Source organism: Chrysochloris asiatica, unplaced genomic scaffold, assembly GCF_000296735.1.
Source record: "Chrysochloris asiatica unplaced genomic scaffold, ChrAsi1.0 scaffold00017, whole genome shotgun sequence".
In the NCBI taxonomy this organism is placed as follows: Eukaryota; Metazoa; Chordata; class Mammalia; order Afrosoricida; family Chrysochloridae; genus Chrysochloris; species Chrysochloris asiatica.
This window is the reverse complement of record NW_006408535.1, coordinates 30,072,750-30,095,595: the sequence shown is the minus strand read 5'-3', so window position 1 is coordinate 30,095,595 and position 22,846 is coordinate 30,072,750. Positions and strand designations below refer to the sequence as shown.

Here is a 22,846-nt window from a genome sequence, read left to right as displayed (position 1 = left end):
TTCTGTCAAGCCAAGTACGTGAGTAGTGGTATTTGTCAAGTGGATTCTGGCTCCATAGCAAGTGGGAGGTTAACAGTTACTCTAGGCAAAAAGGAGGACTAAAAGTGACTTAGTTCCCCACTGTCAACCCTTAAATGCCAGACTTTGCCAGGCTCTCAAAATGTCCCATTCCCCTGGATGGCACACCACAGTCAATGAAGGGGAAATGGTATTCGTTTTAGATAAATACCCAGGGATAAAATGACTGTGGGGAAAACTGTTCTCATCTAAATGCTGCAGGCTCTCTGCTTGTGAATCCTATACCCAGACCATTTATCAGCTCCAGTCAGCCCTTACATGCATGGATAGAACTTCTGTAAGCTATTTATACAATGCAGAGTCCACTGGTTCAAATGCCTTCTTCTATTGGTCCAGTGGCTTTTCTTCCAAAGAAGATTCCAAAGCTTCACTTGGATTGTTGTTGTTAAGGGCCATCGAGTCAGTTCTGACCCTGTATAGGGTTTCTGAGGAGCTTCTGGTGAGCTCGAATCGCTGATCTTGCAGTTCAAATGGCTTTGCAGTCTAGCTCATTAACCCACAGCACCACACCAGGACTCCTTGGATAGATTGCTTTTTAAAAAATAAATAAATAAATAACAGGCAAAGCTAAACCTGAAGGCTGGGAGAAGTGAGAAAAGAGGAGGCTCAATATTAAAACTGTGACTCATGCACCATTGACCAATCACTACATTTGCTTCCTTTTACGTTTTCTCTAGAGTAAGTCATTTTGGTTCAGAACACCTACTGCTCCCAGACTGAGAGGAGAAAAATAAAATCCGTTTTTGAAATCTTCCTCATCAAGTCTGAAGAAACAAGTCACAGTCAGATTGGGGATGAGATCAAGTCTCCTTCTTTCTCCAAGCTCAAAATTCTATCACTTAAGCTCTACTTTTAGCCAACAATAGGTGACCTGGTGTCACTGTGTTAGATATTCAACTCCTCTGATTTCTCCAGATACTCAGTGTACATTTAAACCCAGCCAGTGTTCAACTTTGTGATAAAGGAAGTCTGTGTACTCTTATCTTTACCTTTAGGATACAATCATTTCATAATAGAAAATGTTCACATCTTCCATTTATTTCAGGACTGGACTTTTTCTAAAGTTGAGGGAGATCATTTGTCATAGCTTTCTGCTGCTTTCTGGATGAAATGTCATACGATGAGTCCATGGTGGAGCCTTTTAGAGAAAAGATAAGATTCTTTGCTTTTTGTTACTCTTCCCTCATGATATTGTATCTAGGCTACTACATAGACACAATTATGCAGTAAGAAAGCTTTGAAACAACTTGGTCCATGAGTGAAGCCCAGAATGTGCAGATTAGGAAGCCACTAGTTGTGAGCTGAGATGGCTCAGGAGCTGGAAGCACCCCCACGAATATTGAAATGCATCATTCCTTCAGACCTGTGTGTCAAAGGCTGAGTTCACACAGATGAAGACAAGTGTTGTTAACAAAGTATATGTTAGCTTTGGCAGATTTAAAAGCCTAGGAAAACAAAAGTTCTAAGTTTGATTTTTTTTTTTTTTTTTAAGAAGAAATTGGCAGGACTATTTTTTTTTTTCCTATCATAAAAGGCCATCTTCTAGAAACACAGGGGGAGAAAATCATAGAGTCTTACTTCCCCTTACCACCTGCCTTGTGTTTGGTTGGATTTTACTCTCCGCTGGGTACACTGGGAAAGAAAAAGGGGTTTCATGAAAGGAAGGAAGTGCTGTGGCAATAAATAATAGAGTCTTCTTTGGAAATGGAACCCAACTGGTGGTGAAGCCCAGTAAGTGGCCATTTTTCTATTTCTGTATGACCAAACAAATCCTGTGAATTTGGTGGCAATTTAATATGTAAACAAATGCTTCTTCCTTTGAAACATTCATGATTGTTGAAAATAGAGCAATAACGATAAGTAAATGGCAAGGCAAAAAGACCATCCCAAATCCCCTATAATATGATAGTTCAGCATTCTTTCTTGCACAGACAGATGGAAGCCACGAGTTTTTATAGTCACAGTATTTCTTACACTGTGTTTTGTAATGACTTGGGTGTTTACTATGCTTTTGCCCACAGAACTTCCATTCTATTAAAAATGTGACTATAGTTCATTTTAAATGCTGCTAATATTTATAAGGAATCTTCTTTGTCTCTCAATGCCTGCACATATACTTATTCTAAAAGACCTAATAGAAAACCCAAACATTGTCCTGTTTTGACTAATGTCCATAGATAGTCTCACACATACCAAATTTCACTTTAAAAACCAGCTTAACTATTCAAATGGAATGGAAAAAAAATAATAATTCAAAGATGAATTGGTGATCCCAAATATCTCTGAAAGGAAATTTGGAGTGAAATAAAGTGGCAGGTGTGATGACAAGATTTTGGTGTACCAATCAATTCCCCATGGGGAGTAAAAACTTTAAACCTGCCTCCTTGGTGTAGACTCAGAATTCAGGAGCCTGGCATTCCTGGGGGTATTCCTGATGTGCCAACATCTTTATGCTACCATTTTGGGAACAGTGAAGCCCATTCAAATGTCAGTCAGAAAAATAATATTAGGAGACAAGTGTACTCAATGTATTGATTGACTAGGACATTGAACACTACAATATCTTATGATTGAGGCTACACAGAATTCCCAACCCAACAGGGTAGCCTGTTTTTAAGTGGTTTCACTGGAGAAAATGTTCAAATACTAAGAAAAGACTAGATACCTCCATAAATTTGTTTTGGAGCTTGTCAACATGACCAACACATGTTAATCTTTTCAATGCTTGTGGTAAAGAGAATCTTTTGAGTCAGTTAAATGCTGAGGAGCAGATAGTTGGGTATGGTTCTTTAGGACTCAAAGGATTCTGTCAGGGTGAATGATAATGGCATAGGATTTTCATCTCTTGGTGGTTTAAACTTCCTAGGCTATGAAAGGAGAACATTTCCCAAACGACTAGGATCCCTCTGGGCCAGAATAAATGATCCTTGCTACCCACAGCTAGGACAGGGTTATTGGGAGTATAGCAAACATGTGCTTGGCCTGTGAGGTATCCTCAGGGTTTGGTGATATGGCTACTCTAGAACTTGGGCCAAGAGCTGAGGGTGACCTGAGGGCTCTGTAATGTAGTTTCATTACAAGTAGAAACTCGGATGGTGCCTGAAATCGCCCATTCCTGCCCCATCCTTGTTTGGGCTCTGAAGACTGCATTTCTACCTTAGTGGCTGTCTACCCATCCATTTTTTGTCTACAGTTATATATAACAGAATTGTGTTTGATATCAGAAAGGAGTTTGTTGAATTGTTGGCTTTTATAATTCACTCTGTGTCAAATGAGGTCATTCAATTTCCTCTCTGTGCGTTTGCAAATAAGCAGCATAAATTTCAAGCCAAAAACCAGAAGACACAGAGAAAGATGGTTGAGCAGATAATGAGGCCTGTTTATTATAACAGAGGAGACAATGAATGTGAGGATCTGTTAAGTTCCACAAAGGCAAGGTACCTGTCAAGGGGTGTGTAGCTTTTCTGAAAAGCATCACTAGGAGTTTTTGCTATGGCCTCAATCACAGTGCGAGCAAAACTTGAACAAAATCATCTTTGGAAAAGGAACTCAACTTCATGTTCTCCCTAGTAAGTGCAGTTCATGTGGCTTTCTGATACTCCTATTAAGCTAAAAGTGGTTTTGGTGTTCGGAAAAGTTTTTTAGACTCTAAGACCCATGGGAAGCTTCTAGGACCTTGACCCGCCTGCCTTGCAGAGGCATGATCCTAAGCCTTCCCACAGCTTAGTACCAAATGTGTCCCCTAGATCTGGGATAGTTGTTGCCACTCTTCTGCTGCTTAAATATCAATTGTCATCTTCATTGTTTAAATACTACGAAGAGTGAACATGAACAGGTTGGAGAATACTTTTTCCAGAGTTCATCTGTCATGTCTCTCCCATAAGCTTGTTCCCAGTGGAATTTTTTTGGACACATTTCTAAACCTAGTGTGAGTTCTGGCTTCAATTAAATTGGCTTTGGAATTGGCACCAACCTACCTATGACTCTTCCTCTTCCCTTCATAGAAAGACCTGCTTTTCTCTGTTTGACCTCAGCTGATGTTCCTGGCTCTGATGTCCCATGCCTTTCATTTCCCTTATTCTAGGGATGGGAACTAGTTTAATGCCAGAGGTAACAAAGATGGTCTGTCAGCCAAGAACAACTTCTTGTGTTGAGCCCTTCCCACCCTATGCCATTTTCCAAATCCTTTTCTTCACTTAGGAGAAGTGACCACTCCTGTTTTATTTCTAGCAGAGAGTTCATTGTGAGGCCAGAGACAAGGGTTTCCTTTGGAATATTTTTTACAGGTCTACAATAAACTAGAAGTTTGCAAATGGTTGAGAAATGTGGCCTTGGGCCACAGCCTCGTGTTTGGAAGCTCTAAGCAGGGTAAACGGACAAATTTAGAGGCTTCTTAATTATACCACATTTTGTAAAGGATTAAGGGGGCAAAGACATGATAAGAGAAAAGAAAAAGTATAATTAGCGAGGAGATTTCAGGGTGGACCTAGGAGGGAAGATGGCTAATAAGAGGAAAGGTCGAGGGAAAGCACTGGGCCAGGCCTTCAGAGTTTTTGTTCTGAAGCCTATCACTGTGAGAACACAGGAGCTAGACAGCTTACCTTTGGGAAAGGCACAAGACTGTCTGTGATCTCAAGTAAGTGTCCCTGGCCACCCTTAATTTTGATCAACAATAGCTTATTCCCTTTAATGATTTGTCATTTTACTTAAGAATGCTTTTGTCCTCAAGAGAGGTCTCTTAGGAGCTAGGAGTCCATTTTGAAGAGGAAGATAAGCAGGTTACTCTAACCTGTTGATCATAATTCAAAAACCACTGGGCAGCCATGGGCAAGCCCAGAGCTGGGCCCTGTACCTCACCCTGACTTCATACCCTGGCCCAGTGTTCTCATCTCCCAGGAGACAAAACTCTAGAACAGAGAATCTGAGACTACTTAGCCTGGGGAAACACAAAAGGGATTGTCTGAAACCAACGAGCCATTTTTAAATACATTATGGATTTATATGAGTATTTAATGTTGTTATTAACTTTAACTTGCCTAAGTAATACACAAAAATGTACCATTATAAACAATTCACATCATAGATAAAGTGAATGTTCATCTTGACCCCTACCTTCAATCTCAGTTCCCTGCCCCAAAGTGACCACTGTGACTGTGTTGGTGTGTTGTGACCTGTTTCTACTTGGATTATGTTGACAAAAAATTCCCTGTATCTCTCCAAGGAGGGAAGCTCAAGAGGTAAAGGGTTCACATTGTAGCGTGCAGGCATCCGTTAGACATAAGGAACAGTTGCTTGAATACAAGGACTGTTGGTAAAAGAGAGTCGCCTTCTCTGGACTAGACAGGGCTTTGGTCAGATGATGACCTCTGACAGTCCAGCCGGGTCTCTGTAGGACTCAGAGGGACTGTCCACCCCATTGCAATCCTCTCTCATAATCCTTTGCTTTTACCTGTCACCTGGATGTTGTAGTTTAAGCTGTCAGTGCTATTTCTGTGCTGCCCCATGATTTGATTCTCTCAGCATCTGTGGGGGTTTTTGTAAAGACAAGAAACTGTGTGCATCCTCTGGAACTGGGAATTATGGACTCATTTTCGGGAAGGGCACCAAACTCTCAGTCACACCAAGTAAGTTCTTCTTTCTGGCTAATTATTCTTCCCGACAAGCCTGTCTTCCATCATGCAGAAGCTATCAAAGCCCAGGTGGTGGTTTCTCTGCTTGGTTTGTGTTGGGTGGTTCGTGATACCAGTTGGAAAACAAGGTTATTAATGTACATACTTCCTAGGGCATTGTACTTGGGTTTTAATATCCATGTAGTCACTCCCTGAGAAAAGATGTGAGTCTCCAGGAGGAGGTAGGTCCAGAAAAAGTAGGGGGGAAAGACAGGAATTGGATGAAAATAGACAAAGGGCTGGCAGGAGTAACAAAAAAAAGCAGGATCCCAGGAGACAGAGCAGTAACCACTTTGAATTTCCCAGGAGGCTTTCCTGCCAAGACCCATTTTTTCAAAGGAAATTATGTCAAATTGAGTGGGGCTGGGAAGTTACTACTTATTGCTATTCATCACACGTTCTAACCTAATTACAGGAAGATTGTTTTGGCCATGGGCAGTCATTTCAGGTTTTGTTTTTTGATTGCCTCCCTCACCTCCACCTGTCTTCCTGGAGGCCTCAGTCAAGGTTACTGCCATGGCACTGAACACTGTGTAAGACTAATACAGACAGGTTAACCTTTGGGGACGGGACCACACTCACCGTGAAGCCGAGTAAGTTGTATTCTTCTTGGGCTGATCCTTTAGAGGCAATCAATGAAATCATTATGTAGTTTGAAAAAAAAAGAAAACATTAATCCTGGGCATCTACTTGGGATCTTTACTCATGTTTTTTCCCCAGGTCAAAGAAACTTGGTTCCCTTTTCTAGGCTGAGACGTGAGTGTACACACATGCATGTACACATGCTCTTGCTCACTGAGGGACTCAGGGGCTCACAGAAGCACAAAATAGCATTTTCCAAAACAGAGCTATAACCACAATTGAACCAGGGAGAATATCAAGAAGACCCTTCAGAGGGCACCCAACCCACCCACCCCACTCAACCCCTGCCATCCCCTGACCAGGCTCCTTGACCAGGTGGTCTGCACTTTGACTTGGTCTGATGGTTTAGGGCCAGAATCCCTCGATTTCTCTCCAGATAATTGCAAATTTTAGCAACCCTTGCTTCCAGAAAGTATTTTCTCATATCTGATTTTAATCTTTGCTGCAATTTAATTTTCAAGGATATCTAGCTTGAGAATAGAAGTTCTGCCCTAAAATGTGAGAATCAGTACTGAGGCTACTTCTGAAGTACCTATGGACATTTTGAGCCCAAGTGATTATATATTAGGCAATGTAACATGAATATTGGAGATAGCAAAACCTGAGTTCAAGACCTGGATTTGTGCCTTTATTAGCTGTGTGGCTTTTGGCAAGTTACTTAACCTCTCTGAGACTTGGTTTCCTCAGTCTGAAGCTGAGGATAAAAATCTATACGTACCTATGGATTTTTTTGTAAGGATAAAATGAAATAATATAGCTAAAGTATTTAGCATAGAAATCGGGACATAGAAAGAGCTCATTAAACACTTTTTATTAACAAAAATGATAAATATCAGCTCCAACACACAGTCAAGCTCTTGTTTGGCCCCTCAGGCTCTTCTGTCAAAGTTCTGTCACGCATCAGGAGAAGAGCTGGAATGGGAGGGGTAAATGTCATCCTGTTCTTTGAAATTCTTCACCTGGGATTTGAAAGTGTCTAAGTGGAAATTGAAATAATTCTGGCTAATTTAAATACAATCATCCAAGTGTCAGAGGAAGGGGACAGGTTTCTGCAGAAAGCTGCAAGGGATAGTACTGAAGGCTGCACTCAAAACCCTGGGACTGGGCACAAGGCTTTCAGTTCTTCCAGGTAAATGTGGTCAACACCACAACCTTGAATTACCTGGTCACCAAGCTGACCCCAGGTGACTCCTCCAAAGTACCCCAATCCCCTTCCCAAGAAACAGGCTCCCCGTGTGGAAGGACAGAGTGAGGATGGAAGTTCACAGGGGAAAAGGGCCAACACCAAGCCAGCTGCTGTCAGTTGATCCCGACTCACTGCTACCCTACATGTGGCTAAGTAGAACTGTGCTTGCTCCATAGCATTTTCAATGGCTGTGATCTTTTGACAGCAGATTACCAGGCCTTTCTCCTGAGGAGCCTCTGGGTGGATCCGAACTGCTAACTTTTGGGTTCATAGCTGAGAACTTAACCATGTGCACCATCCAGAAGCTCCATCAGGAAAGCAACCTGTCCCAAAATCACCCTTCTGTGTTTGGGGGCAGTGAAGCTCGTGAGGAATGGGGTACCCTAAAATATCCCCAAAATGAAACTCTCAACCCTGGAAACCCAGCATCAGTGAAGTCTACAGAGGCAAATTGGGGCCATTTATTTTGAGGAAAAGAGGCTGAGGGTAAGGTGGGAACTGAGTCACGTATCTAAACCTGCAAAAGGAGGCATTAAACAGAGGAGGAGGAGGCTCTGTTCTCCCCCTCTACTAAGAGTCAGACCTTAGGACATAGCTAATACTGCAAGAAGAAGGGAGTGAGGTTACTGGTAAAACCTTCCTAATAGGTTTTTGAACAGTGAAAATGAGCTGTCAGGAGTAGTTGCCAGAGCCCTTTCTCTAGAGGGTTTTGAAAGAAAGATAGACACCCTCCTCCTATCAGGGGTGATTGAAGTGCAGCCCTGCCTTCAGGCAGGAGGAGAAATGAGAGAACCTCTTTAAGTCTCTTTCCAACCCCTGGAGCCTCCCTGGCTCATTAATGCAGAGCTGCAGCCTTTGGGACACACAGGTTTGCTGGAGACTTGAGTTGGTGTGTCCCAAACTCCCTTTTGTCTCAGAGCTTGACAGGACAGAATGAACATAAATACACAGAGCCTCTGGGCCATGTCGGCACGTGGGGAAGATGCTCTAGGGGGTTTGTGCTGAGCCCAAGTCCTGTGGGGATAGCAATGCCCAGAGTTGCATCCTTGGTCCTGGAACCAGATAGTCTGTGCTGCCCTGTCAGTACAGTTAAATGAGGGAAAGGAAAGGAGTCCAAAGCTCCAGCTGAGGACTCATTGTGTGACCTTAGGAGCAGGATGGAGAAGGAGATAGAAGGGAGTGAGGACCATGAGGAATAAGACGGAGACCCCTCTTCCTGGTGTGTGACTAACACTGGAGGAAGCACACTGGAGGCTTCATCTCCCAGGAGGGCTTTGTGTGGGGAAAGCTGAGCTGGCAGGTTTTTGATGCTGAGATAATCACTGTGTGAAGGACAAGGCTTCTCCTTTATCTTTGGAAAAGGGACAAGGCTGCTTGTCAAGCCAAGTAAGTGGCATATAATTTGAATTGTGTGCTGAATATGATTATCTCAGAGTGAAAAACTTGCTGTCTTTTCCACAGGGATCCTCTTAGGTCAAAAAGACACTAAAGGGCCTGAGCAGACCAAGATTCAATACCTAGTCATCTTGTCACCCTTGACAGTGCTCTGAGAGAAAACAGAAGAGAAGAAGTCCACTAGAGATCAGGGGAATGGTCTCTGGGAATTTTTCCCAGAATATAGTCTTATGTGATCCCCTGGCCCTGGGGCCTACTCTGTCAGCACTCCGGCCGATAAAGCCACCTGATGGCAAGGGCCTCCTTAGAAGGAGATTCCAGTATGATTATCTCCATTTAATAGATTTGCGATTTCACAACTGAGGCAAGTAGAGGTCACTGGCTCAAACAGAACCAAAAGGAAGAAAAACCAGAGATGCTGAAACAGTTTTTCCACTGGCCTCAGGAATTCAAAATGCCAGGGTATTTACATAGGATTGCAGTTGTAATCAGCTATAGTTTGGGCTCCCGTGGTCCTGAGGACTGGGTTTAGCATGAGGGAAACTCCTGGGTGTGCTGGGCTATTACACTGCAAAAGCCTAGAGGTGCCACGTTCCATTAGCCCCAGGGCTGCCACTTTCCGGCCCTGTCGCCCAGGAAGTACAGCTCTCTGCACATATCCTCCTCCTCAGTGTCTTGAAAGAAGAGAAATTAGAAGAGAAGAGCAGGAAAAGTTTATATCTCATATCATGCAGTTACCTCATTTTGTAGCAAGATTGTTTCCCCATGAGCAGTTTGTCTTCATTTAGCAGCTGTCTTCTCTGGAGCAGCCATTTTGTAGAGGTGTTTGTCACAGTGTGAAAACTGACGGCTGGGGGAAATTGAATTTTGGAACAGGGACCCAAGTTCTGGTCACCCCAGGTAAGCCCGATTCCCTAGAGCCTCACTAGCCCTTAATTTTAGCCCCTGTACGTCAAGTATTTCTCGCTAAAACTACGAGGAACACATTTAAAAGAAAGTCATTTCCCTCAGCAGCAGTACCCAGAGCCATTAAGCAAAAATAAGAGATCAGTTTGGTGTTAAATAGAAACATTTTGGGATAAATAGGAATTCTCATTATTCGCTATCGCCTGTGTGACTATGCTTGTTCCCCTTATAAGGGAAAAAAAATTTACAATAAGAAGTACAGCCATGATTCATGCTGTGGTGTGGGAGAGATCTGTGGATTTTTGGGGTGGAGGATTAGAAATGTGTTCGGGCAGATTAGATGTGTTTTTGACAGGATATGTAACACAGTGTGAATTATAACCAGGGAGGAAAGCTTGTCTTTGGACAGGGAACCAAGTTATCTGTGAATCCCAGTAAGTATAAAATTGTGTTCCTAGATTAAGCAATGTCTGTGGATTAAGGACTGATTTAGACCCAATTATACACTATATGATGAATGTTTAGAGAAAGTAAATGAGTATCTAATAGAAGGAGGCCAAAAGTCTCCCTGACTAGGATTTGGCATCTGTGTGCAAATGGGACATACAGGGATATCTCTGGGAATTGCTCCCAGAATGTGTGTGGTGGCTCATAACTTGGTGTATTGGCTAGGATCTATAGCCTTAGATTTGTGTGGTAATCAGTGACAAGATTTCTGATTCTTTAACAAGCTCTCTAAAATACTATTCTCATTGACTAAGATTATGCCCTTTTATAGAAGGAACCCTATAAATAATAATCAATGACCAAGAAAAATGTGAATGCTGTTGTTATAAGGTTCTATTGAGTTGGTTCTGATTCACAGTAACCACATGCATAACAGAATGAAATACTGCCTGATCCTGCACCAGTCTCACATTTGTTATCTTTGATTCCACTGTTGCTGTCATGGTGTCACCCCACTTCATTGGGGATCTTCCTCTGTTAGCTACCCTCCACTTGACCAAGCATGATGTCTTTCTCCAGGGACTGATCCCTCCTGAAAACATGCCCAAAGAACAAGAGTCTTCCCATTTTCACTTCTGAGGAGCACTCTGACTATACTTCTTCCAAGACAGATTGGCTAGTTATTCTGGCAGTCCATGATTCTTTCAGTATTTTTCACCAATACTATATATAAGTCAAGTGCATCAATTCTTCTACAGTCTTCCTTATTCATTGTCCAACTTTCACATATGTATGAGGCCACCTTAGTCCTTAAACTGATATCTTTGCTCTTTAGCACTTTAAAGGGGTCTTATGTAGCACATGTACCTCAAGTAAATGTCATCTGATTTCTTGTCTTCTGCATTCTATGAGTGTTCAATGGGGATCCAAGCAAAATGAAGTCTTTGATGACAATATCAATCTCTTCTCTGTTCATCATGCTGTTATTTGTGGTCCAGTTGTAATTAATCTCTTCAAAAGTCTAAAAATTACTAAAATGGAAGTTTCTTCATGAGTCCTTAGGGATACTTTCCATTTCTGAACTTTAAGGCTAAAAATGCATACACCATATAGCTATAGCCATGTGGAGCTGAGCGAACCCTTGAAATTGTCCTCTCCAACTGTCTCCACTTATAAGGAAACGGAGGCCTAAGGAAGACACTGATCATGACCCCACAGTACAGTCAGTCTATGACCACACAAGGGAAGTTGCCAGTTTTTGAAACCTGTCTTTCTAGCATTAATTTTCCTGGCCTGAAGTTTGAGGAGCAAGCAGGACTCCTTTGGCTCCTGTGCCAACTTAACAGTATTCATACCAGGAATCCAGCAGGGAACAAACTCAACACAGTTATTTGTCCTCAGGTAACTTAAATTCTAGAGGTGGATTCCATTTGTTCTCTTGGATATGTTGATTCATACCCTAATCCTTCTTGGGCCTCCTCACTACTTAGAAAATAATTTATCTTTGTTGTAGTTTTAAAGTTCTTTAGCAGCTAAATCAACACAGATACTACTTCAGTCATGAAAAAGGAAACGGCTCAAGGTGAAGTAGTAAACTTAGCAATTTCCCTGATTATTAGCTCATGATAAAATCATGTTATCTATATCAAACTAGTGACCAAATTAAATGGATAATGCCAGCCTTTTCCTCATTTAGATTCTATAGACTCATTCTAAGGTGAACTCATGGACCATGGAACTTTCCTGGTAGCATAACCCAGTGATGCCCACGAAGAGGAGACATATTCTCTCACCTGGGCTTTCTAAGCCTTTTCAGATGGAAATAATAATGTGAGCACTGGTTTGACATCTAAATCAGAAAGCACTTACTCTGTGTATTGTTGAAAGCACATTTGATGCATAGAACTCTGTAGTGAAACATGGAAATCAAAGACTCCCTAAAAGAAAATAGGACTTTAAACCTAAAAAGGGATTTATTTAGGATTTGAGATGGGCAAATTGGCTACTCTAGACCAACCAGTGATACAAGGCTAATTCATAAAGTAACTGCCAACTCTTCACTCTTGTGCTCTGCCAACCGGGTCTATTTGATCCGGTTTTTGTCGTTGGGCAAATCACAGTGTATCTTCTGGTTCAAACTGGAAACTGGCCTTTGGATCTGGGACCCAATTGACTGTTCTGCCTGGTAGGTTGCCACAGTGAAATAGTATTTATGCTCATTTATGCATCTCTAAATGTACGCTGTACATCTGTGTAGTTCAAGGGGTATGGGGTTAAGAGTGAGGGAGAGACATCAGTAATGCATACTCAAAAGGATAAAAAGAAAACAGAATTCTTTATCAAGAAACAAAAAGAAAAATAGAGAGCCTTTTGCTAAATTTGGGACTGGAGTTGAAAGTGAATATAGAATAAACCATCCTAACCTAGTAGTGGTAGTCAAGTGCTATCAAGTCAGTTTCAACTCATAGTGACCCTGTATAGGGTTTCAACTGTCAGCCTTGTGGTTAGCATTTCAATGCTTAGCCTACAGTACCACACCAGGACTCCTAACCTAGGATTGCTAAATAAAGGTTCCATAAACAGAACCTCTCTATTTCTTATACGATTTGCACTAGGACTCGGTCAAATGCTACAAGAGAGTTTTATAAAGAGCTATCTTAAACCAAAGGAGCTATGGTGCCTCAATGGTTAAGCACTTAGCTGCTAACTGAAAGATTGGCAGTTCAAACTAACCAGCCGTTCCACAGGAGAAAGATTTGGCAGTCTGCTTCCAGATAGGTTTGTAGCCTTGGAAATAGTGTAGCCTTTTCTGCTCTGTCCTATAAGGTGGCTAGGAGACTGATTCAACTAGAAGGTAACAAGATTGTATTTACATTAAACTAAGTCTAGCTGGCCACATACAATTCTAACCTTTAAGTTGCTAAACACAAAAGTGCCTATTTAAAGTATTTAAATGAGGCTTTGTTTCTATAGCTCTCTGGTGCCCTTCCAGCTAAGCATTCCTGTAACGCACAGCTTATCATTTCTACAAGTAAGAACAAGTAAACCCCTTACCCTCGAAAACCACAGAAGTATTATAATTACTTGGCTTAGACTGAAGTCGCCTCAGCTTTATTTCTCAAAACTGTGTTCATTTGTTAAGATTTGTTTAAATCCAAACTGTGTGGGCGTCTAACTGTTGGCACTGAGGTTTCCTTTCGCTTGAAATTGTCAGCAAAATATTTTGTTCATAAATAATGTTTCATCTAGACTTGCAAATGACAGCCAGCACTGCAGTCTTTTTTTTTTTTTTTTTTTGCTGAAGGGAATAATCAGGCAGAAAGGAAGAAAAAAAGAAGAAAAGTCAAAATATCGTTTTCATTGTGGGAAGTAGGAGAAGGCTGTCCATGTGGATGCTAAAGTAAATTTGGTTAGCTCATGTAGATTCTTTGACAGATGAATATAGTGATCATATTAGATCCCACAAGGAGCCCTGTTGATGCCGTGCTTAAAGCAGTTCAAACTCACCAAGCACTTTCAGGAGACTTACAGCCTTGGAAACTCTATGGGGCAGTTCTACTGTGTTCTATAGGGTTTCCATGAGTCAGACTTGACTCAGTGGCAGTAGGTTTGAGGCTAGCTCACATATAGAGAACAAAACTAGCTTGCTGGTGTGGTGCAGCATGCCATCAGCATGTCAAGTACAAAACAAACCCAAGTAAAGGGTAAGAGAAGTTTCCAGGTAGTACTGGAACTACAGCAGCAGCAGAAGGGTTTTCCTCACAGTAAAATGTACTGTAGGGGAATTTTCATTTACAATTAGAGGGAAAAGAAAAAGGTAAAGAACATTTACTTGCAGTTTCCTTGTTTCAAATATTATGTGTATGGTACACGGAAGAGACAAGAATGAACCCAAGCAGAAAACTAAGGAAAAGAAATCGATAAAACCACTGAAGAAAATCAGTTGCCCTTATCTTGCTGTCTCTAATAATGAATGTATCTTCTTAGCTCATTCCTCACTTTGGTTCTTTAAAATTTTGTATGGAAATAGCAAATAACGAGTGGAGTTGAGTTCATTTTAGCCTAACTTGGTTAGTCATCTCTGGAGGGGACTTTTTGTAATGATAGTAAACACAGTGTATGATACTAACAGAGTTGTCTTTGGATCTGGAACCAAACTCCTGGTAAAGCCAAGTAAGTTATAGTTGTCTAGATGAAAGTTACCAACTAATTATGCTAAATTCCTCTTACCATTCGACATTTGTTTGGGTTCTTCTGTGTTTTAGGTCTCTACTCATAACATTCTATACTCTTATATTCCTATGTGTCTTGAACATATATAAGATACAGTAATCATATTATATAGTAAACATTCTGAAACTACCAATAATAGTCTTGGGATGATCTCCTATACAAGGATTTTTTTTTCAAAATGTTATCGATTGCAATTTTGTAAGTTGAATTTAAAGTACCTCTGAATGTTCAGGATTTCAAAGAAGAGATATAGCAAACGAATGTTAAATGTATTTTTTTAATGAAAAGAAATAGTAACTAGCATGTTGTATTGAACACCTACTATGGACAAAAAGAAATGTTTCCCATGCCTTAATTAACCCTCATAACAATATTCTGGGCAGATATTATCATTTACATTTCCACAGAAGTGAAGGCTAAAACCAAAGTGCTGGTGATAGGTATGTGATCTTGTATAGGGTTCCTAGACTGTAAATCTTTATGGAAGCAGAAAGTCCCATCTTTCCCCCATTTAGAAGCTGCTAGATTTGAATTGCTGACCTCATTCGGAACTTACTGTGCTACCAGGGCCCCTTAAAAATGAAGGGAAAACACGAGGGAAAAAGCTCAGTTGAAAACCAGCCCTGCCTTCTCCCCAGCCCAGTCTTCTAACCACTGTCTTGACAATGTTTGTGTAGGAAAGCATAGCACTGTGGTTCTAATAACTACAAGTTCACCTTTGGAACAGGAACCACAGTAACTGTAACACCAAGTAAGTAAAAAAAAAGAAAGAAAAACAGAACCATTTTAAACAAAACAGTAAGTAGGTTTATGAACAATTTCACTTAGGAAATACAATGTTCAGTAACTCAATTCCAAAAAGTCTTCCCAATTGTTTTGTTTCTCTTACCTCAAGTATGCCTTTACAATGATAAATTTTTTGAGGACACAAGCTTTATGGTCAGATATAAACTATCTGAAATTATCTCACGTCCCTAAAGAGTAAGAGAATTGTCATTGGACTACATTAAAAGATATAACTCTTATCAAATATTTAAAGAACTGCTATATAGATGAGGAAAAGAGTTAGTCCAGAAGGCAAAAGCAAAGTCACTGAATGACCAGAGATGTGTCCCAGCCTCCCATAATAACCTTTTGAACAGTTAGAACTCTTGTGAAGTATGGAGCTCTTCTTCCTTGGAGATCTTCACATTGGATCCTTAAGCCTAACCATCAGGATGTTATCAAAGAGATTTCTATGCCACTTAGATAATGGACTGAATCACGTCTTGGGCTCCCTTTCAACTCTAACTGCTAAGATCCCATGACTCAAGCCTAGAGGATGAAAGGTGAGCTCAGACCTGTTTCTTCTATTTTTATCATTGTGACAGTCAAATAAATAGGTCATTAAATTGTTCATGAACTAAGGCTACTTGGAATTTTTATGCACACAAGAGGGTAGGCGATGACTTTCCAGTGCAGTAAAACTGGAAAATAAAAGACATACCAGGAAGGAAATGCCTGGAGGTAGGACAAAAAGTTGCATGCTGGGGAAATGGGGTAATTTTGCAAGGATAGAGCTAGTCTATCAGAGGTTTTACAAGTTCAGCTTTGGAAAGGGATCCAGACATAATGTCACGCCTTTTATATTGGAAGATGGGGCAAGGGATGTTAAATTCCTTCCCATTTAAACACTCTCAAAAGGATGATTGCTTTCTGATGGGAGGGGACTCTGAAGGTGGGAAAACTATTGTTACCACAGATCATTTGTCCCTTGAGATTGAGCCTCTGAGGACTGACTACCCAGGAAACTGGTTTAAAGGATTGTCAACCTCAGTGGGTCAGAATTGACTCAATGGCAGTGGTTTTCTGGGATGCTACCCCAGGATAGAGGAGGAAGAGGACGGGGACATGAGTGCCAGGTTCTGGTAAAGGAGACCAGCACTGTGTTAATAGAGGCTCATCCATAGGAAGGCTGTACTTTGGGAAAGGAACTCAAGTGTCCGTGAGGCCTGGTGAGTGAGTGGTTTTCTACTCCAGTGAAGCAGTACCATGAAGAAATTGAGAAGGGAGGTGGATGAAATGCTTTAGTTTTGATACAAAGGAAATATGTGTATGGTCCCTCCTGGAAGACTCCCTCCTTAGATAGAATGAGATGGGGAAAGAGAGGGATATAACGACAATCTTGGGTCACTTTTAGAGACCCAAGAGTCTGAATATATATTAAAAAAAAAAAAAAAAAAGAAAGAAACCCAGAGGAGATTGTTGGTTCTGACCAAAGAGGCAGGAGCATGTGAAACATCCCAAACACCCACTCTGCTCCACACTCAATGTTGGGTGAGGATATGGCCTTAACCCATGGCCAAGCCAAATTGGAGGGCAGATTTACAAGGTCTGATTTTCTTGAGTCCTATGATTCTTAGCAATCTCCATGGCAAAGGCTCTGGTGATTTTGTACTCCTTTCTCCTCCAGAATGATCTCTCTCATTGTGCTTAGAAAACTTCAGGGGCTAGAAGCCTCCTCATCCCCTTCCTTAGTTCAAATCTTACCTTGAGATGAGCTTTAGAATAGCTGGAGGTTCTCAAGCTTTCACCTAAAAAAGGAAGGTTGATCCACAATACTCAGCAGGTGGGAGGACCTGGGCAGACCCAGGACTCAGGCATTCATTCTCTCTTTGGGTCCTTGTCTGGGCACTAAGCTGAACACAGCAATCCTGTTAGCAAAAACATAATATGAGTGACTTTGTTAAGTATTTATACTCTGGATGCATGAACAACCTGGGCCTAAATGTCCCAAGAGTTAGGGGGGCTTCTTTTTCTCAGGTCCTTTATAGATTAAAAAATAACCAAATGGGACCCTGAATAAGGTTATGGCTAAGAACTATTAACCTCACTCCCCGAATCAAGTCCATATAGCCAGATCAGGGAAGTGAGTTAATATATTGAAAGGACTAGACTCAAATATGGAAATTTTCCAATTCTACAAAATGGGTGTAGCACCTGGAAACAGGATTGTTCTGAACATGGCAACCTCTCCACTGCTCCATAGCATAGGAAAGCTCCTTGGTCATGTATTTACCAAGTGTGACTTCCTTGACCTCTGTGGCTTTTTGCTGGGCCTCAAACCACTGTGTGGCACCACTGCAGCTAACAAGCTTACTTTCGGAAGAGGAACCAAAGTACTAGTCAAGCCAAGTGAGTACCATGGCTTATGCCACAAATCTGTTTCCAACATTGAAACAAAACATTTAATGTTCTTCTGTATAAGCAAATATATCTAGAGAGAGAAATGGAGTCTTGGTATGGCACTGTAAGTTAATGCGCTGGACTGCAAGGTCATTTGAACCGCAAGGTTGGTGGTTCAAGCTCACCAGCAGCTCCTAAGAAACTCTATACAGGGTTGCTATGAGTCAGAACCAACTCGATAGCACTTAACAACATATAGAGACCCTATAGGGCAAATAAAACTGCTCCTTAGAGTTTCTGAAACTCTAAATCTTTACAGGAGCAGACAACTTCATCTTTCTCCCATAGAGTAGCTGGTAGGTTTGAACAGGCAACCTTGTGGTTAGCAGCCCAATGCTTAACTCGCTATGCCACCAGTTTTCCTCATCTTCCTAAGAGAGCAGAAAATAATTCTTTCTTCTCATGTCTTGATTATCCCAAGAGGCAGGGAAAGGTAGAAAAGGAATAATTCTCTCTATTCAAAATGGTTATGTGATTTGAACACTCACAATAGAAGGGCAAGGATCCACATTTTCTAAGGCTCAATATATTGCTATCTGAGCCAGACTGCAGCCTTTATAATTCTCATCCTGATTTATCTCCTCTGGCTCTCATTTTTCCCAATTAATGTGGCTGAAATATTGGTAACCCTTATCTCCTGGCTCACAGAGAGACTATGAGGATTAAAAATACACTGCTCTGAAAAATGGTTGAGTTGGGTTTTTGTTGGGGCAGTGTGGATGGGTATTATTTTTGTTGTTGATAATTTTGTGGGGGGTGGTTTATTAGAGGATGGAATAAGGAAAGGAGAGATACTTGAAAGAGAAGATGGTATGAGCAACATATGAAAGTGTTCAAAATAATTAAGGCACTCAACTAGGAGCCAAGAGATAGTGTGGACTTTGATTCAGCCTCTCACCAACTATATGGCTGTGGGGAAAATCACTCAAGCTTTCCAAGCCTTGGTTTTTTTCATCTGTAGCATGGAGATTAGATTCCAGCCCTGCCTAGCTCAAGGGATTTTGTAAGACCCAAATAAGATAATATACATGAAATCTCTTTGAAAAAAGTATGGTTGGTTAGAAGATTCATGATTTTTAAAAAGTTGGATTTCATGAAAAATTCTATTTAGGGTACACTTGAAGATGAGCAAGCTTAACAGACTTTAGCTACAGCAAAGAAAGAGCTGGGTTTTGCTATAAGGGACCTTTCTAATCATAAGAAAAGGAAACATGAGAATCAATAACCAAGAGCTTTCTTAAAGGTCAAAGCCTATCTAAGACAGTTTAGGAGATAATGGGTGAGGTTGGGAGTGTGTAGTTAATGGTTTCTGAAGGTTCCTACCATTCTAAAGGGTGTGTATGTTAGATATTCTTGAGTGTGCCTAAATATATGCTTGAGATATGTTGGGTTGGGGTTCAACCAATCAGAGAATTTTGGAGGAATTCCTTTGCTTTAAAATAAAGCAACTTTTGGGTTTTATGGTGGAATAGATCACTGTGGGGTTTTCAAGTGCCAAGAAGATGGTTTCTGGAAGGGGGACCATGGTACATGTGAATGTTAATAAGTATTGCCATGAACTGTAAATTCTCTTAGTCATTGAGATGAATATCAAAGTATCTTGTCAATCTAAGTGTTCTGGATTCATCTGTATTCCATGGGGAGCAGAGCATTTTCCATACTTTCCTTATTCTAACTGTAAGAGCTCATTCTTCTGGATAATTGTTTGCATTACTTGCAAGCTTAATAGGAAAGATCAGTGGAAGATGTCCCCTTAGCTCAGTATTCAGTTATGCCAACACTTTCTCTTGCAGTAGACCTGTCTCCTCTTACAATCTTGATTCCTTCAAACCCCACTGCCATCGGCTCAATTCTGACTCATAGTGCCCCTGTGTAGGGTTTCTGAGACTGTAAATCTTTGTAGAAATAGAAAAGTTCCCTGGTCTCCCAAGGAGAGGCCGATGGATTGAAATTGCTGACCTTGCAATTAGCAGCCCTACCCCATAGGGCTCCTTTGATGCCCTCAACAACCATAGGTAACATCCCAAAGTCACTTTGGAAGAGCCTCATTTGATCTTTTCTAGCCAGGAATTTAAATGGCTGAAATTACCTTAGCAGATTCATTACATTGCAGATCTAAGGAAAAGGATATGATCTAAGTATTGACATGCTATATGATTTGGAGCCAGGCTTTGATCTTTTGGACTCTCAGTTTGCTCATCTTGAGAAAAACGCTTCCGCCCAGCCAATCTAACAAGCCATCAACCACACCACCACTTGGTTGTTGTTTAATCTCCTTACCCAGCTTGATTTTTCACTGGATGGTATAAATCTGTAGTTTTTGTTTATCATTTGCTCTCCTTAGTCTACAAGCACCATGAGGATAGGGACTGTGTCGAAACTGCTCTCTTCTATATCCCCAGTGCCTAGGGAAGTGCTTTATACATTGAAAGTGGTCAATGAATAATTGCTGAGTGTATGGAGGGCTTACCCATTCTCATGAAATTACAGAGCTTTCTTATTGTATATGCAAACATTGAAAACCCATTGAGTTCCTTACTGAGAGCAAGGATGGAATGTAACTTTCTACTGTTTATAGTTTCATACAAGCTAGAGTGAGCAGCCAGAAGGTATTTGCAGGGTCTTATTTCACTGTGCTTATCAAGTGGGAAATACAATGATCTTTGGAAAGGGAACCACGGTAACAGTGAGTTCCAGTAAGTACCTCATTATTACTGATCATAGTTCTTGCACTTATCCTGTAGTTTTATATTGCAAAGGTAATTAAAATGTCTTCATATTCTTTAACTCTGGAAGTATTGGGGTTTAATGAGGAAAGCCTTTAGAACAAATGTTTTTCCCCTATCCCTACTACAACCATGTCCCATGTCCCACCCTATCCTCATAATTTTTAAAAACAAAGATTCAATTCAGGGTTATAGTCAGCTTGCTAAACACAGGTGAAATGAGATTGTTTACAGGTATGTTGGTTCCTTAATTAAAAAGGGGTGGGGGGTCAGTGCTGATACCTTTTTGCTAGTGAAATGAAATTACTTGGTAACATTTCATGTCTTTTTGGAGGAAATAAGTGTCAGATTGTTTCAAGAATATCATTTAGACTCTGCTCAGGCTTTCCTCTATCTACCTCACTACTGGTGTGCCCTGAAAGAGGCTTGTACAGGCTTAATTCCCTGGCTTAGTCTTTATTCCAGTAATAAAAAAGGGGGAATCCCAGCCAGAGCTCCCATGAGGGAGAATAGATGCATGATAATCACATTAATCTATTATCAAGGTAGCTCGGGCATTTTTGTCAGGCAGCTCAGGGCTGTGATTTATAACACATTCATCTTTGGGAGTGGGACAAGATTATCAGTAAAACCCAGTAAGTAGGCAATATGTCACTAAAGTAGGAGGCTTAATGTGGCTTCTGAGGCCCATTGAACTTACTGCAGTATTTGTAGGGCCCAAGTGTCAAGAAATTAATGGTTTATGCAGACTTAAATGCATTCCAATGTAGAAAGAAATATTAAAAGTAATAGCATAGAGGCTAGAAAAAAATCTAACTGCGGAGAGAAATACTTATGTAGATGAACCAAAAATAACAGACGGAAACAGCCCAGTCAGAGAGTTGATCCTAAAGAAAAAGGCAGAAAGTGTGGATGAATGCTACAAATTTCTTCTGCAGCCTAGCTTAATTAGTGCATCTGGGCCACAATTTCCTTAGCTGTAAAATGAACACATTAACATCACCTCATAAGTTATTTGAAAGTCAAAATAAGTTAATGCACATGAAAGTATTTAATATATTATTAACTACTCTACACCTGTATAAAGGAGCTCTGGTAGCGTAGTGGTTACGATTCGGGCTGCGAACCCTAAGGTCAGCGGTTCGAAAACTACCAGCCGCTCCGCGGGAGAAAGATGAGGCTTTCTACTCCCGTAAAGATTTACACCCTCGGAAACCCTGTACAGGGTCGCTATGGGTTGGAACCAACTCAGCGGCACTTAACAACAACAGCAACACCTGTATAATATTACAGTGGAACCAGAAAGCCTGGATATAGCAGAAAGTCAGAACCTGTGTATGGCAGAAATCTGTCAGAGAAAGAAAATGCAAATGTTTTCCACTAAAACAAGCAGTATAAAAATTGTAAGACATGAGAAAACAAGGCAGTCCTGCTCACAAAAACACAAAAAAGGTTACGTCAGATAGTATTCTTTTAACATGAAGAGAATGTATAGGTTCTTAATAAAAAGTACTCTCCTACTGAAGCACTGACTTGAAAGGAACCCTGGTGGCACATTTGTTAAGCACTTGGTTGCTAACTGAAAGGTCAGCAAGTCAAACCCACCAGAGAAAGATGTAGCAGTCGGTTCCTGTAAAGATTTACAGCCTTGGAATCCCAATGGGGCAATTCTACTCTATCCTGTAGGGGGCACTATGAATCAGAATCAACTCCAGAGCAGTGGTTATAACTCTTACCCAAATGTAAATAGCAAGGGAAGGGAAGCCATTTTGTAAAGGCCTGTATTACAGTGTGAATTCTGGAGGTGGCCAACTTGTCTTTGGAACTGGAACAAAGCTCAAAGTCACAGCAAGTGAGTCCAATTTGCTAGCATTTCCTTGTGCTATCATCACTGAGATTTTAACACTTGGAGTTCATAATGAGGATGTAATAGACCTTTTTTCTGGGCATATTTAAGAGACTCAAATAAAGGTTTTGTATAAGTAGCCTTTAACCATAGGCCTTAAATAACATTGTTCCATTCAAGTTGTGTTTCCTTAATAGAAAAAAAATTACAAGATACTACCTTCTTTGGAAAATGGCAAACAGTAGGTTTATGCATGATAAGAACTATGGTGGTGGTAGTGTGCCATAGAGTCCGTTCTGACTCATAGTGACCCGGTATAGGGTTTCTGAGACTGTAAATCTTTACAGGAGCAGAAAGCCTCATCTTTCTCCCAGCTGGTAGTTTCGAACTGCTGATCTTAAGGTTTGCAGCCCAATTTGTAACCACAATGCTACCAGAGCTCCTTGATAAGAACTATAGAATGATTTTTTTTTGTTTTTTATCAAACTTGAAG

At 40.9% G+C, this 22,846-nt stretch overlaps 1 protein-coding gene across 1 annotated transcript in view; it reads left to right on the top strand.

Moving 5' to 3' along the window:
- LOC102818564 overlaps positions 1–22,846 on the top strand; it is a 428,351-nt gene that overhangs the window by 385,294 nt on the left and 20,211 nt on the right. The window contains exon 3 of the mRNA XM_006835534.1: positions 5,622–5,702. Within this exon, the coding sequence (XP_006835597.1) occupies positions 5,622–5,702 (81 nt within the window). The remainder of the gene's footprint in view (positions 1–5,621; positions 5,703–22,846) is intronic.